General features: G+C 37.2%; 1 protein-coding gene across 16 annotated transcripts in view; it reads left to right on the forward strand.

Annotated features, from left to right (window-relative positions):
- Positions 1-15,021, forward strand: part of ENOX1 (ecto-NOX disulfide-thiol exchanger 1) — a 572,438-nt gene that overhangs the window by 374,460 nt on the left and 182,957 nt on the right. For 15 of the 16 annotated variants that reach the window (XM_057494467.1, XM_057494476.1, XM_057494470.1 and 12 more), the window contains 2 exons: positions 4,756-4,899; positions 5,721-5,858. In XM_057494467.1, coding sequence (XP_057350450.1) covers positions 4,756-4,899; positions 5,721-5,858 — 282 coding nt within the window. The remainder of the gene's footprint in view (positions 1-4,755; positions 4,900-5,720; positions 5,859-15,021) is intronic. The other variant, XM_036932412.2, reaches the window with a different exon arrangement.

The raw sequence follows: 15,021 nt of genomic DNA on the forward strand, positions 1-15,021 counted from the left end.
GTAGATTAATGATACCAAAATAAAAATAATAAATTAAATATATATATATATTATTATTACCTCCTAAAAAAAAATCGAATCTATGTAGGTGGTCATGGGGAAGGCAGTATAGCCCAGAGAAGACAAGTAGTGACTCTATAGCATCTTACTACGCTGATGGACAGTGACTGCAATGGAGTGTCAGAGGGGACTTGATAATATGGGTGAATGTAGTAACCACATTGTTGCTCATGTGAAACCTTCATTAGACTGTGTATCAATGACAGCTTAATTTAAAAAATCAAATCTAACTTTCTTCTTCAAAACCTTAATCCCTTTCTTTCCCATTCGTTAGGAGATATGAATTGATCATTCATAACCAGCATCCTGTATATTTAGCAGACTTGGAAACTTTATCATGTGGTAGTGTGGTAGTCTCCCTTATCATCTGACTCATTATCCTCTTCAAGCTCACTCCCCTAAAATGCACCCACCACCCAAAAATTATGCCTATCTAAGAATCAAGGAGCAATATAGTCTTTACTGACATTTCTGTAGAGGGGGCAGGGAAAGACTTACAGTCTATACTTCCCAATGAACCACCTGAAAGTCTGCTTTACTCATTTCTCTTCTCTGAAGTCTCCTTTTCCCATGGGTCACCACCAAACACCTCTTCTTTCTTTGCACTCAGAGCTTTTAGTCTTGGGGTCCTCTTTTATCCCATTCTGCAGAGCAATTCCTCTGCCTTGAACTTTGCAGATTCCACTCATCTCCTAGATCAGTAAAACCGAAGACCCAGTACTTAACAGCATCCTTTCTCCTTAGGACCCTGTTTAGTAATACTCTACAGTAATGAGAGTGTGTCCTTTGGGATTCTTTGTATTTGAAGGGATAATAGTAAGAATTTTATAAACCTGATGAAAGACATTAAGCTTTTCTGGTTGTTTTTTATTGGGAGAATTGGTCTGAATTATTTAGCTTACCATTATAGGAAACAGAAAGGTCTCCCTTATTATTCATAGACAGTTGCTTAAAAATCATAGAGTTAATACATAAGTATTATGTAAGTAACATCTGTTCAACAGTGTTCTGTGTTGTTTGAAACTATGGAACATTTCCATAACATTAGACAATATCCTACTGATTACGTAAAGATCAAAGTGAAATATTTTCTTAGTGATAGAAGAGGAAAGTAGAACTTTGGATGAGAATGTATTTTTCTTTTTACTATTAATATAAACCATAACACTAATGAATAATTCCTATAAAATAAGAAATTTTCAGGTGTCATATGATATATGTTTCCTATAGACTCAACTCTTAATGAGACATTAATAAGTCTGTTTGTCTCACTATAACTGTTTTTCTATTGAAGTAGACATGAACCTAAGGACTTACATCAAACAAAATCATTCTTTTAAATAATAATAAAAAAGAATTTTCAATACTTAACTCATCTCCACTCCCTTTTAGTAGGAATCTACGTTTTGTTTACAGTTACGGATAGGTTTTATTATTTACAGTATAAATGTGTCCTTGGGACCTATAAAACTTTGACAAGGTTCGGAAGAGTTGTGTTCCTAAGAGTTTGAGAATCCTGTGCCATTTTAAAAAATCCAAATAGTATTTTCATAAATACTGAGTTTCAAAAACTATTTACCCCAGCGATATAGCCCAATTAAATCCTGAGCATAAATATGGCTTACTGTTATGAAATTGGGTATAAGGTTCATACTTGAATGTAACTTAAGAAAGAGCAGGTTAGATTTTGTTTGAACCCTGGACAAAACTGTGCTGTATCCTTAGCATTTTGTACATCTGATTGTACTGTGATGACTTTACCTCATGAAAAGCTGTAAATAGAAACTGCCAATCTCATAATTAGCCATGTGTCTCTTGAAAGCTTTTGTAGTTGTCTAGGCAGAAAAAAAACCTAGAGGGAAAATTCATACATCTTTGAATTATTTTATAAAGGGATTTTGGAAAATGAAATATTCTGCTACAATTTAGGAGTGGCACAGAAAAGTAGGACAGCACTTTTAGAAATAACAAGTGTTACTCACTGTTTTAGAATTAATTACATAATTACCCAGCAGAACACAAAGATCGCAGGGTACCTTAATGGAAACACTACACTTCCAAATAAAATAAATAATTAGCACCTACATTATTCCAAGTGCTTTATTAGCGGCAATTTTTTTAAATTCCCCACATCTCTATGTGTAAATAAACATCACTAAGAATATTAATCTTTTCAATAGTTTAGAAATAAGAAAAGAGGCAGAAAAATTGATTTGAATGATAAATTAGACTTTATGGCCTTGAATCATTTAAAGAGGCAGGGATTCAATAGGAACAATAGATGTTAATAGAGTATAAAAATTATTCTTGCAACTATTCATAAATTACTTGGTAGTAATTAATTTAAAAATATCACCATTCTTCCAAGCCAACTGATCGAATCAATTAAAAATTTTTAAAGAATGCATAGCATCCTTGAAACTATTGGAAATGCCTAAGATGTGATAGAACTTTAGAGTCACCATTCTAAGTGAATGGTAGCCACATGAAGTTATATGTCATTCAAACCATTGGATTAAGGGATTGAAGAGATATAATAAATTGAAGTCTTGAGTTCATTAGGGGATAAATTCAGTTTTACAAACCACATCTTGCCAATAAAGTAATGCTTTTTTGGGTGAAACGGTCCCATTTTCAATGAAACAGTATCAGTTTGTTAAGATGGGAATGAAAAGTGTGGGTAGAAGCTATGGGCCTCCAGGACCACCACACTCCTTTGTATTACTAAAGTAAAAACATTATGTAGCCAAGGATAGCTAACGCCATCCCTTAAACTCTACATTAAAAAGGCAAGGTGAAACATGGTCGGTCAAGCAGAAGTCATAAAGCCTAAAGTAAGCGGATGTGCTCTGATATACTGCTTCAGAACTGCAGACCCATGGACAGAAAAAAGTTGTGATTAATGCCCATTTGGGGACAACCTGAGCTAGAAAGAAGCCAGCCAACTAAACTTCATTTGAGGAGATAAGTAAGACAAACTGTGACCTTGCAATGATCTGAAACAGCTCTACTACAGGGCCATTTGTGCAAACGAACACATTCTCGCCAGACTCTCCTTTGGTGTTCTGGAATGGCTGGAGGTGAGAGAGGAAAGTGCTTTGAGGTTTTGTCATAGAAATATTTCTGGTGTGTGGACAGCTAAAGGGCAGATGTTTAGGTTAGCCACACATGCATGTTACTGAGTTTGTTTTATGTGGTGAGACTATCTTTGTCTGATAGCATGCATTGCCGAAGATCTTTGATGCACAATACATAGCAAGTTCTGAATTCACTCAGGTAGTAGAGTTTAGTTGCAAGGTATAAAACATTTGTCCTGAGTATAATTTTCTCCCGAAGTGGGAATCATTCACTACTGCATGATAAAGATATTTCATCTTCCAGATAGACTATTAGAAAAAATTCCCAGTATTTCACATGCCCCTCTAGTTGAGGGCTAGCGATTTGTGGACACCATGGAAACAATTTGCTCATTATCCAGCTATCTTGAGATACTGAAAACTGAGCTTCCATTTGAATTAAATTTATACTCAACTGGCAATCAGTTGTCTTTGATAGCATAGGGTTCAAAGAGATTACTGATTCTTGCACCTAAGAATCAAAGACATAAAAGAAAATGCCATAAAAAGGCCAAATTTTGCACTAGATTCACTGACAAACCCACCATGACATCTACTTCTAAAATATCCATTAACAGAAACATGGCTTAGGAAATTTTCTAAATTTACACCTAAATAAAAATAAATATTTAAATTCCATTGTTATGTTAAATCTATTTAAGATTCAAGCTTCTCAGATCGCCCATCTAAATGGTATGTTTTATCTTCCAGTTTTGAACTGGTGAAAGTGCACTTAAAATATATATATATATATGAATGCTATGTTCTTGCATTTTTAAAGATGGAGAGAAGGCATGGCATTTTAGAAATAATGTGCTATAGAGGAGGCCACTTTATATAATGTTTTATTGTTATTTGTTTTTGTTAGAAATGTGCTTTGAAAAGTCTAATAAAAATACTTACATATGTACACATATATACAAACTGTTCAATTCTAGGGAGAATTCAGACCAAACAAATTGCAGACAGTTAAATTTATTTTTTCATAAAACTAAAACAACAAATGCTTTTTGCTGTGCTGCCCCGACACCCTCTAGATCTTCTTCCTGTTTGCCTTTCCTATTATAATTCAGGTACACTCCTTTACCAGCCTTGCTGTGAACAGCTTCTTGCCTTTTTTTCCTCTGCCCCACTTTTTTTCCCCCTCTTTGAATACATTTCACAGATGACCATCTTCCAAAATAACAGCATCAATTAATTTTTAACTCTGAAAAAGATCATACTTGGCCCTGAGTCTGCCCTCTCCATGGATGTGTAGTGTGCGGAAGAGGCTGTGCAGAGGCTGATAAGCCCCGTCTTCCAAGCCTCTTCACTAGGAGGCAGGGCACTGGCCGCCCTAGCAAACGGGGCCGCTTGTTCAGCCAGCCCAGCTCAGGGGAGCTGCCGGCAGGGCCACCGTCTCCCGGGGCCCCAGGCCCAGCCGGGAGACAGCGGTGGGCGCGGGAGCAGGACCATCTCCGTGCCCTGTGACTGGAAGCTGATCTCTGTGGCTGGTTTTTGAACAGACAATAGTTTTTCCCTTGAAGGTGCCCTCAGTTAACTCTCATGGTTTCTCACCACCCTTCTTTCCCTTTTGCAGAATGCGATGATCTCCGTGGGGACCCAGCGCTTGGCAATCAAAGCGCCCCAGCCCACCAGGAGGCTCGTAATTCAGTGGTAGATGCAGGTGGCGTCGAAAGCCTCAGCCAGTGTCCCCAGCCGCTTCCTCAGATGATGGCTGCAGGTAACGGTGGGCAGCCAGCACGGGACACAAGCAAGGCATTTAGAATTCTTAGAAAAGCACGTCCAGCCGTGAAAATATGAGCTGAACCGGAACTGGGATCCTCCACTCAGGCTGTGGAGCAAGTGAACGTCAAAGAACATTAAATCAATTTGACATATTTTGCTATGTTTTCTTTTTAGCTCTGTGCTATTTGTTTTTAATGTTATCTATTTGTTTGTTTTGTTTTGATGAAAGTCTGTGCTTATTAAGAAAAACTGGGGGAGTCACTTTAGGCAGACACCTGCATTCTCCAAGTGTTATGATGTGAAAAGTTGAGGAAGGAATACGTTACAAGGTAACACTTAAGTTCAGTCAGGACCTATTTGACCATTTGACAGCTGTTTTTAACGATGCTGTTAGGTAGTCGAAGGTGTGCCTGCTCCAGCATTATACTCAGAGCCAAGTGCATTTTTTTATTATTTGCCTGCTAAGCCAATTGTTTTACCAAGAGAGTGTTCCTGCTTTGCCTCTCAACCTTGGAACTTAACTAATGTCATTTCACTAGAAGAAACTGGCAATTCTTCAATTTTTTCCAGGGGTACTTCCTTAATGGCATGCTGGGTGTAATATAAACTATGTGCCATTAAGTTTTCTCCCAGAATGTATTCAGAAACTCTTTATGTTTACATCTGGATAAAATATTGCTGTAGATTACAGTGCTTTATTTTTTTGGTGGTTTGGGAATGTGCTAAATGAAGCTTCACATCTTTAGAAATGCAATTTCCTTTGAAACAAACATCCTTGTCTATGGACTCTAAGTCATAGTTTGTTTTTTTCCACAGCAGCCGATGGTTTGGGAAGCATAACGATAGACACGACCCAGCTCAACATGTCGGTGACAGATCCCACAGCCTGGGCCACTGCCATGAATAACTTGGGCATGGTTCCCGTGGGGTTGCCTGGACAGCAGCTCGTGTCTGGTAAGCTTTCTCCTGGGTTTGAAGATGCTTGAGCAGTGCCAAAGGGTGTGGGCAACAGGCGCCCAGTAATCTCTCCACACGCAAGTGTTGAGCATGATCTGTGATTTATGACTGGGGCATGTTTGGCAGCTTGTGTTTGAGATTCTTCTCATCACCTTGCTCCCCTGCCTAAAAGCTGTCCTCAAAAAGAGCCACATGCAGCATCCGCCATCTGTAGTGTTGCAACATCAGTGTCTCATATTTTAACTCGGTAAATAGTAGAGCTAATATTTGCTTCCCATTTGTAAAACTCTTTCACGTATGTTATGCCATTTGATTCCACCATATGCCATATCTTCTTCCACAGGTAGATACTTAATGTTGTTGCTGTTCTTGTTAATGTTCCTATTTAAAGATCATGAAACAGAGGATGAGGGTTTAGGTGATCTTTTCCAGCACTGAAGTAGTAGAACTAGAAACCCAACTCAACTGACACTACATTCCACATTTTCTTTCCTTGACACTTTGGAATCATAATACAACACACACAATACAGAAAATGATTAGGAATGGCACAAAGTAAATCACTTTAAAAATTTCATCATTTAATTTAATACATGTTTATGGAGGATTTTCCCTGTGCCCTGTAACAAGTGTTTTGGGGAAATAGAATAAATATACAGTATATAAGTGTCCTTGAGTAGCATGTCTCCCTAAATTGAAAAACACAGCAACAGAAAACACCAATAAAAATAATGTGTAGTATTGGGTGTTAAGTATTGATGCAGGCTAGTAATGCAATTATTTCCAGAAGGATCTGGAAGGGTCTCTGAAGGAAAATATTATCAGGGAGGTGGGAATTGAGTTATCAAGAAAGACACATTGGACTTGAAGTCATCTCTCACTCATTCAGTCTTTCATTCAACAGATATTCCTTGAGATGCTCTCCTGGTGCAGGGGTTGTAGCAGTAAACAAAACAGTCCTGGTCCCTCCCCTCCCAGAATTTGCAGTAGAGAGGTGACAGTTATACTGTGATCATTGTTACAATGTCAGAAGAACAATTCACTTTTGCCTGCCAAGCTAGATGAGGGTAGGTGGCATGTACTAAGTAGAAAGCAGTCGTCTTTGGAGAGTTACTAAGTTTCACAACCACAGACCTGTGATGGTCTTTGTGCTGAGTTGACCAAGCATTTGTCTATTTGTTTCATAAACAGTGGCCATAGACGTAAAATTTTCAACTAGCTGTAGCAATTATATATGTATGTCAGTGTACTCTATGTACATATGTATGTTTGTACATAAATGCATTTAGTACATATATATATATGTTTAAACACACACATATGTTTCTTTTTTAATACAACAAGAAAGAACATGAGAAATGACAACAGATGGGAAAATTGGAGACAGAAAAAGGAAAGTCAAAGATTGAGTTACAAAACATTATACTCAGGATATTTATGAAATTCTCCAAAATGTTATAAAATTCATACAAATGAGCATTAGTCTGCTGCAGGATATATGTGTGTATACATAAATGACATTTTCTATGGTTTGAACATGTGTTTATCCAGACCCCTTTTCCCTAAAGCTAATCTAAATAGATACTTCCTTCTAATAACTTGAAAGTAAAGATTTCTGTTTTTCTATCCAAATTTTCCCAGATGCCTAATTGAAATATTCACATAGCAGAAATTACTTTACTCGTCTCCACCTCCCACTTACCTGAGAAAATGTCGTGTGACTTCCACAGTAAGCTACAAGTGCAATAATTCATTATTTTTTCTTATGACTTTGAGTCTTCTGACATTTTAACCATGACCAATTTATGATTTTCCCAGCAACTTACCATGAAAAGAATTACAGCCTTACTCGTTATAGAAGATTTACCATATCTGCCCTGAATCACGTTCTCTATCTCTTGTATTAGCCAAACTGCTGAAACTGTTTTTGAGCTTTTCAGGGTCTTCCCGGGCGTCCCTTCCTCGTTTCCCCAGTCTGCCACTTTAACTACATTTTGCTTTGTTCTCAGGGCTGAAGCTGACTCCATTTGTTGAGACTATCTCAGGTTTACTAAGTTTCAGGTTCTGTTTTATTTGGTTAGTGTTTACGTATTTTCTTCAAGTCTTTTTTCTATGAAAATGTTTTAATCATTTTAAACATAAAGTTTTCTATTATGCACTTTTATTAACACTTTATTCCAGGTTATTTTTCCATCGTATGGGTTTATATTTAAAAAATTTAAATAATCCTTTGACTACATCTTCCCCAGTGGCTTTAACTGTTCTAGTGTTTAAATTTAGGCTGTTTCCCTTTTTTCACTCTTACTAGCCAAGTTTCTTTAAAGAACTTAACCTCTTCAAGCATGTAAAAGCTTTTTACCTTTTCTGTAAAATGATGATTCTATTTCATGGGACTACTGTGAGATTTTAATATGACAATTTACTTATAACTGCATTATACCTGTGCATAATCAGCATTTATTAAGTATTAACTTTTATTTCTTCCTTTCTGCTCATTTTTTTAACAAATAATATTACAGTGAACATTTTTATCCTTAGAGCGTTTCAACATTAGAATTATTTCCCTTGGATAGACTCCTACATGTAGAATTAGTAGGTCAAAAGAAATGAACATTTTAAAGTTTCTTGTTCAATATGTACAATTACTTTGCAAAACATACATATGTATTTAATATTTACTATTTGATGTGCAAAGAAGGAATCCTGTTATATTACCTTAAGTTTTTTTATGCCTACACTTTTAATATTTCCTTCCCCTCCCCTTTATTTTCTATCCATATTTTTTCTTTTGTAAATAGATTACTTTCATACTGTATCCATTTTTCAGATAGGATTCTTAGTAGTTTCCTTATTGGTTTTTATTTGGTCATTAATTCATTTTAATCTTTGGAGTTCGTGTTTCTGAAAAATATTTATCTAGTCTTTTTTTGCCTTTTAATGTTGTTTCTTTGTTTAAAAAAATTATATTTAACTTTTCCTTTATGAGTCCTTTATTCCATTCTGCACACAGGAATGTTTTTCCCACTCTAGAACTGGATATATATTTCCAATTTTCCATGCCTCCATTAATTTACTTCTTTTATCAGAAATTCAATTGGTATGTGTATTTTCATCTATTCCTGAAGTATCTCTTCTGTACTACTGTTCTATTTTTATTCCAATACCACATTGTTTCAATTCCTAAAGCCTTACAGTGTGTTTATATGAAGCATCTTATACTCTTCTTACCATATCTAAAGTGTAGTACTCTTTGTTTCTTTCCAACAGTCAGAGAGCCACAGAATGTTGCTTCTTGCACAGTTTTCAGGCCAGCCGCCTCTGGAATTCTTCACTGTGACCGTAGAATGTTAGAGGCAGTCTTTAATGTCCTGCAGGGACTTAAAGATTATTTACTGTAACCTTCTTTCCAAGAAATCTCTAAAACGTCTCTGACAGGATTATGGACAGACTAGATTTTATGAGCACTTGGCTTTCTCTCAAAGTTTCTGGTATTTCTAAATGACCAATGACTCTTTCCATATTTGTTAATATTAAATCAACACCAAGTCCTTTTTCTTATGACTTCCTCTATTTATTGAGAGATTAAAATTATCAGCAAAGCATGGCACACATTTTTAATATCCTCTGATTTTATCAAAAGGGTTTCCCAGGAAATCAGATCACTTTTATGACATATTATACCTTTATGACATGCTGTTGTGAGCTCACACAATTATATCTCTTCCATTTTCTTCCCCTTTTATTATTATGTACATGTTCCCACCACAGTTCTATTCCCACTTTTGTGTACTTCCTTATTTACCTTCATATGAAGTGCCACTTGAGATCATTACAGTGAATTTGTTTCCTTTATCTAAATATGCCATTACTCTAGCCTAAAAATCTCATACTCCAAAGTCTTGCTTTATCTTTAAGATAATATTTACCTCTTGTGTTATCATTTCATGTGTGTTTTATTTCCTATTTTATTTATACTTCTGGTTTTATGGAATTAAAAATTTTTTGTTGTTGATTTGTTTTTATTATCAATTCTTTGTGCATTGATATGGACACAGGCTCTCTAAACTGGCGTGTTGGAACACTAGTGTTTCACAGTTGTTGTCATGTAGGATGGATGTCATGTGAGTATGCACGTGCCTAACAGCAGTGATAAACTCTGGGTTTAAACAGGTAAGTTGCTTTCTTTGTGGGTTTCCTCAGAGATTTTACTTTGCAATTGTGCATTGTACCATTTCAAAGAGTAATATCTAGTATGTAGGATTCCCCAAGCTTAATTTAGCTTAAAAAGTATATCTATATATATCTATAGATAGATAGAAAGACAGATAGACAGATAGATAGATACATAGATAGATAGATACATAGATAGATAGATACATAGATAGATAGATAGATAGATAGATAGATAGATAGATAGATAGATAGATAGATAGATAGACAGACAGACATCTCATGAGACACCAGAATAGCCATCTAAACCAGGTTTTTCCCATCAATTTTCCTTCTCCACTATCATCCATCTTCCTATGGCATGTGTGATATCCTCCCTATGACTCAGTTTACAATTTTCTTTGTGTTTTTGGTGAACAGTTTCCCTCCCAATGTCAAGGTTCAGAATAGTTCTCTTGTGTGCCTCAAGCCTTCTTCCCAGTTTTCTGTGATACACATTGGTTGTCGCATCCCAGGAGCCCCCACCTCTGTGATCATCAGCTGAAATCCAGCATATCAGATCCTGAGCTTTGACCCATCTGTGTGACCAGCTGCTCCCTTCCTATAAACTGTGGCTTCTTTTCCAAAGTTATAATCATCAATGTTAAGTGTTGAAAGGCAGCCGCTGAGTCCCATGTTCTAAGTTTATGGCCCAGACCAGCATGGGAACTGGTAATACTTGCTGGATATTTTCTGGCCATGAGATCACAAACCTTTCTTCTCTCTAAACTTCTTTGAAATTTTCTTTCCTAGTATCCAAATCTCTCCGCAAGAACTCTGAGCATCATCTCGTAGAGAGGCTCTCCCTTCTATCTGTTGTGTCTTAGAGTTCACCACCCTGTCTGTGTGCCCTTAATTGTGTCTGTGTCAGACAGTGTCACCATTCATATCTGAAGGGACTAAACATAGGAAATTTGCCAGTTTGAGTATTATTTTCACTTTAAACACAAGCTTATGGGATGGTTTATCACCAGACAGTCCATCTGAATGTCTCTCCTTAGCTATTATGACATTAACTTGACATATGTCTTTTACCCCGTTTCTTAGCATGCCATTTGTTGTATTTCAAATGCATGTTCTGAAAAGGCATCACACCTCCCTACTAGCTATGAAAGGACTATAGACAAGGTAGTGCCACATGCCTCATTATCTTGGATCCAGCGAAAGACTTCTCTCTTACAAGTACCTATGAACACTCTGAATTGTCCCTTAGCTCACGCTTTGCTGTTCCTTCATCAGAAGCTCTGCGTTCACTATCACTGCCTCTGTTCCCCACTCTGAGAAGAGCTTAGCTTTACAACTCATGTTATTCAGTGATCTAGGATGGGTCACAGTCCCCTCTCCATTGTCTCCGTTCCCCTCTGCCATTCCCTGATGCTTCTGCTCATTTTGACTCCTCTCTGCTTCCTCAGAAGATTTTTTTCCTGCTTTCCTTCTTGGGCTGTTTGGTCCTCCCAGGAACACCTTGATCCTCTTGAATATGCCCAGATATGAAGAGACATTTGTGAAATCCCTTCCCCTGGACCATCACTCTTTTAACTGGGATTTATTGAGCCAGACATTGTGCTGAGTCCTGAGACTGTGAGACACAGACCTTAGTCTCATGTTTTAGAGCCTAGTGAGAAGCAGAGAAGAATAAATAAGCAAATACAAATCAACATGGTAAGTGGTTCTGCCACCAGCAGAGGAGGGGTCCGTAGGATGTCACGGAAGAGTGTTAAGCAGGGAAGCTGTACAACTAGAGTTGTATTTTGCGGAGCACTTTCGTAAGACCTACTGAGAGCCAATGGGCATGTGGAAAGGTTGGCAGCAAGGAGATCAGATGGAAGGCTGGAGCAGTTACTCAGAAAAGAGGTAATCATGGCAATAATAGTCCTGGCAGTGGGGCTGGAGAGAACTAAAGGGGCCATAAGACAATTACAGGAACAGCAGGGATTCATGACTGAGTCTACACAGAATGCAAGGAGAGTGAAGGATCTACAACTCCTGGGTTTCTGACTTTGGAAATTGTGTAAATGGCATAAACGGTTTCTAGCTTTGGACGTTGTGTAAGTGGTGTGGTCATTTGCCGCGTTGGGTGGGGAAGGCTGGAAGAGAAAAAGGGTGGGGAAGGTGACAAGTTTCATTTTGTATGTGTTGAATTTGAAGAACCTATTGAAAGGAAACATGATACGCAGTCAAATTTAAGGGTGTAGGCCTCATGCACAAAGGATGGAGATGTAGCTCTGGAGGTCACAGCACATGGAAGGTCCTTGGCTCCTTTCTTCCCCATTACGCTTTTGCTCTGAAATTAGAAATGGGCTCACAGCTGCTCACCCAGGTGCCAAACGAACCTTGTGTCTCCAAATATCTCCTTCATCTATTTCCTCTCTTTTGACCCTCTGGATTCCTGTCCATTGCAGGACTCCAGGTTTTGAAATGAGACAAGTGGTCAGAGATTTAAGAAATGAAATTTAAGGATCTGTTCCTGAAATAATCTCATCAGCTAACAGAGACACTCAGATGAGCTGTCTGATGATAAACCATCCCACATACTTGTTTTTAAAATGAAAATAATGCTCAAACCAGCAAACATCCTTTCTGCAGTCCCTTCAGATCCAAATGGGGGCCCTCCCTGACACACATGTGATCAAGGGGAAGCAGCCTGATATATAGCAGTATAGCAGTCGTGCTCGCTGAAAGATGATGCTCAGAATCCTCTTTTGTTTTTATCTTCCATCTTATTGAAAGACTTCTCATTATTAAGTGTCAGAAGACAAATATGTCCTTGATTTATATTTTACAACTTATGTACCTGATTTCATGTATTCTTGACAGTTTTATTTCACCTCCCACAATTATGTAGCCTTTCCCCCCAGGACATTAGGACTACACATTGGTGTATGCATTCATTCACCACAATGTGATTGAAGACTCAAAATGTACAGTGTGTTTTACTAGGCACTAGAGAAATAACCATTTACAGGACAGACAGGTGATGGTCCTTGGACATACATATTTCTAAAGAAGCAGATGTTATCCAAATAACGATGCAAATGATGATTTAGTCACCATCGTGGGATGTTATAAAAGGGGTGAGGAGCCCAAGTTAGCTTAGAGGTATTGGAGTGTGTTCAGAAAAGTTCCTCTAAAGAAGTAATATTTAGGCTAACACCCCGAGGGTAAATTAGAGTTATCCAGGTAGCAGGAAGGGACAGGAAAACAAGGGGAATTTGGGAAGATGAGAAAATTCTAAAAGCAGATAAAGGCCTGAGGTAAAAGCAGCTTGGCTGTTTCAATGAAAGGAAAGGTGGCTGTGTGTGGACAAGAGGTGGCAGTGGGGATAGGGTGGGGTTGGCAGGTTGGTACTTGGCGCGTCTGGAGAGGCTGGCTGGGGCCAGATCTTGCCTGCCAGAGTAAAAGTACAGATCTTGTACTACTGGAGGATTTCAAGCGTGCAAGTAACCTTCACACATGCTTAAAAGATAAAAAACAAAAGCACCCAAGTCCTTGCATAAGGATTGGATTGAAAAGTGGCAAGAAAGACATCTGGCCGTACATCTAGAGGCTGCTAGAAGTCCAGAAAGAGATTAATGAGGTAGCCAGCCTAGATATATCCATATGGGACTGGAGTCTTGAGCACCTACTGTGTGTCCACATTGCTATAGGTGTTGGGGACAAACATGCTCTCCTGGGGCTTTCATTCCAGTGCTGTGTTTAGTATGTGTGTTCCTACAGTATTTCTAGAAATAAGGGATTTTGTAGAAAATTGTTTCCAAAATATATTTGCTTTTGCCTGTACTGTGTACTCTGTAAGGTAATTGACATCACTTAGGGCATCAAGGCTTGTCCTCAAATAACTCTGCCAGTGTCAACAGACTCTATCCTTGTTGGCTAGAGATGTTACAAGATGAAACTGCTTTTAAAATGTTTGCATAACATAATGTAGTCATTTGAAATATATTCATTGTTCTCTTCCATGGAATGAGTCACACAAATTTACTTGTTTTGTAAATTTTCTTGCTTTGTAGATTGACTTCTTCTGAATTATCAAGATGTAATTTTTCTTCTTTCTATGTATACCACAACAAATTTGTATTTTTAATTTTTTACAGTTTCCTTCTCTTGATTAGCTTAGTCTTTTTTTGGTCTGTCATACTCTGGTATATATATAGTCAACTGGCCTTTTGAACTATGCTAATCATTTTCTTACCCACTAAAATAAAACCAGAGAAAATAATTTTTAAAATAATTGTTCCTATATTTACATATGTATAGATACATTAAATATACACATATTACACATAAATATATAATACACATCATAAACACACATTCCCTGATTTTCTTAATTGCCTTTTCTTCCCCTGGAATAGAGATGCTTTGGTATCTTTTATAGCAACATGAGCTGAAGGGAAATATTTACATTCCATATTTATGAAATTATATAGAAAATTATATCCTGCCACCCCCATACTATACAGTCTAATGCAGCTAGGAACAGGAAGAAAAGCCAGTTAAATTCCTACATTAAAATTGATTTGTGCATTTCTATCCTGTGTGCACACACACATAAGCATGCATATTATTGTATCTTGGATTTTTGTTTTGAGTTAATGTCAAGTTGTTTTATTTGTAAATATCTATGTCTTCTCTTCTATATCTTGTTTCCTTTTATTTCCTTTTATTATTCTGCAACCTTATCATTTACTATGTGTCATATCCTGTGTTTTTGAGATACATTACACTGTGTGCTTATATATTAGGCTATCATTTATCTAATAGTGTGCTATACTGTACACTTACATTGGCAAGAATCATATCTAGTGCATATTCGTATTTCCTCTGTCATTATACATAGAACTTGGTGCTCAATAAGTATATAGTTGAATGAATATATGATTCGATTCACTTATGTAATTATATAAAGATATGTAAATTCTGGAAAAGTCACTTTTATACCTGATCCTGA

This window comes from Manis pentadactyla, chromosome 17 (assembly GCF_030020395.1).
Source record: "Manis pentadactyla isolate mManPen7 chromosome 17, mManPen7.hap1, whole genome shotgun sequence".
NCBI classification, from domain to species: Eukaryota; Metazoa; Chordata; class Mammalia; order Pholidota; family Manidae; genus Manis; species Manis pentadactyla.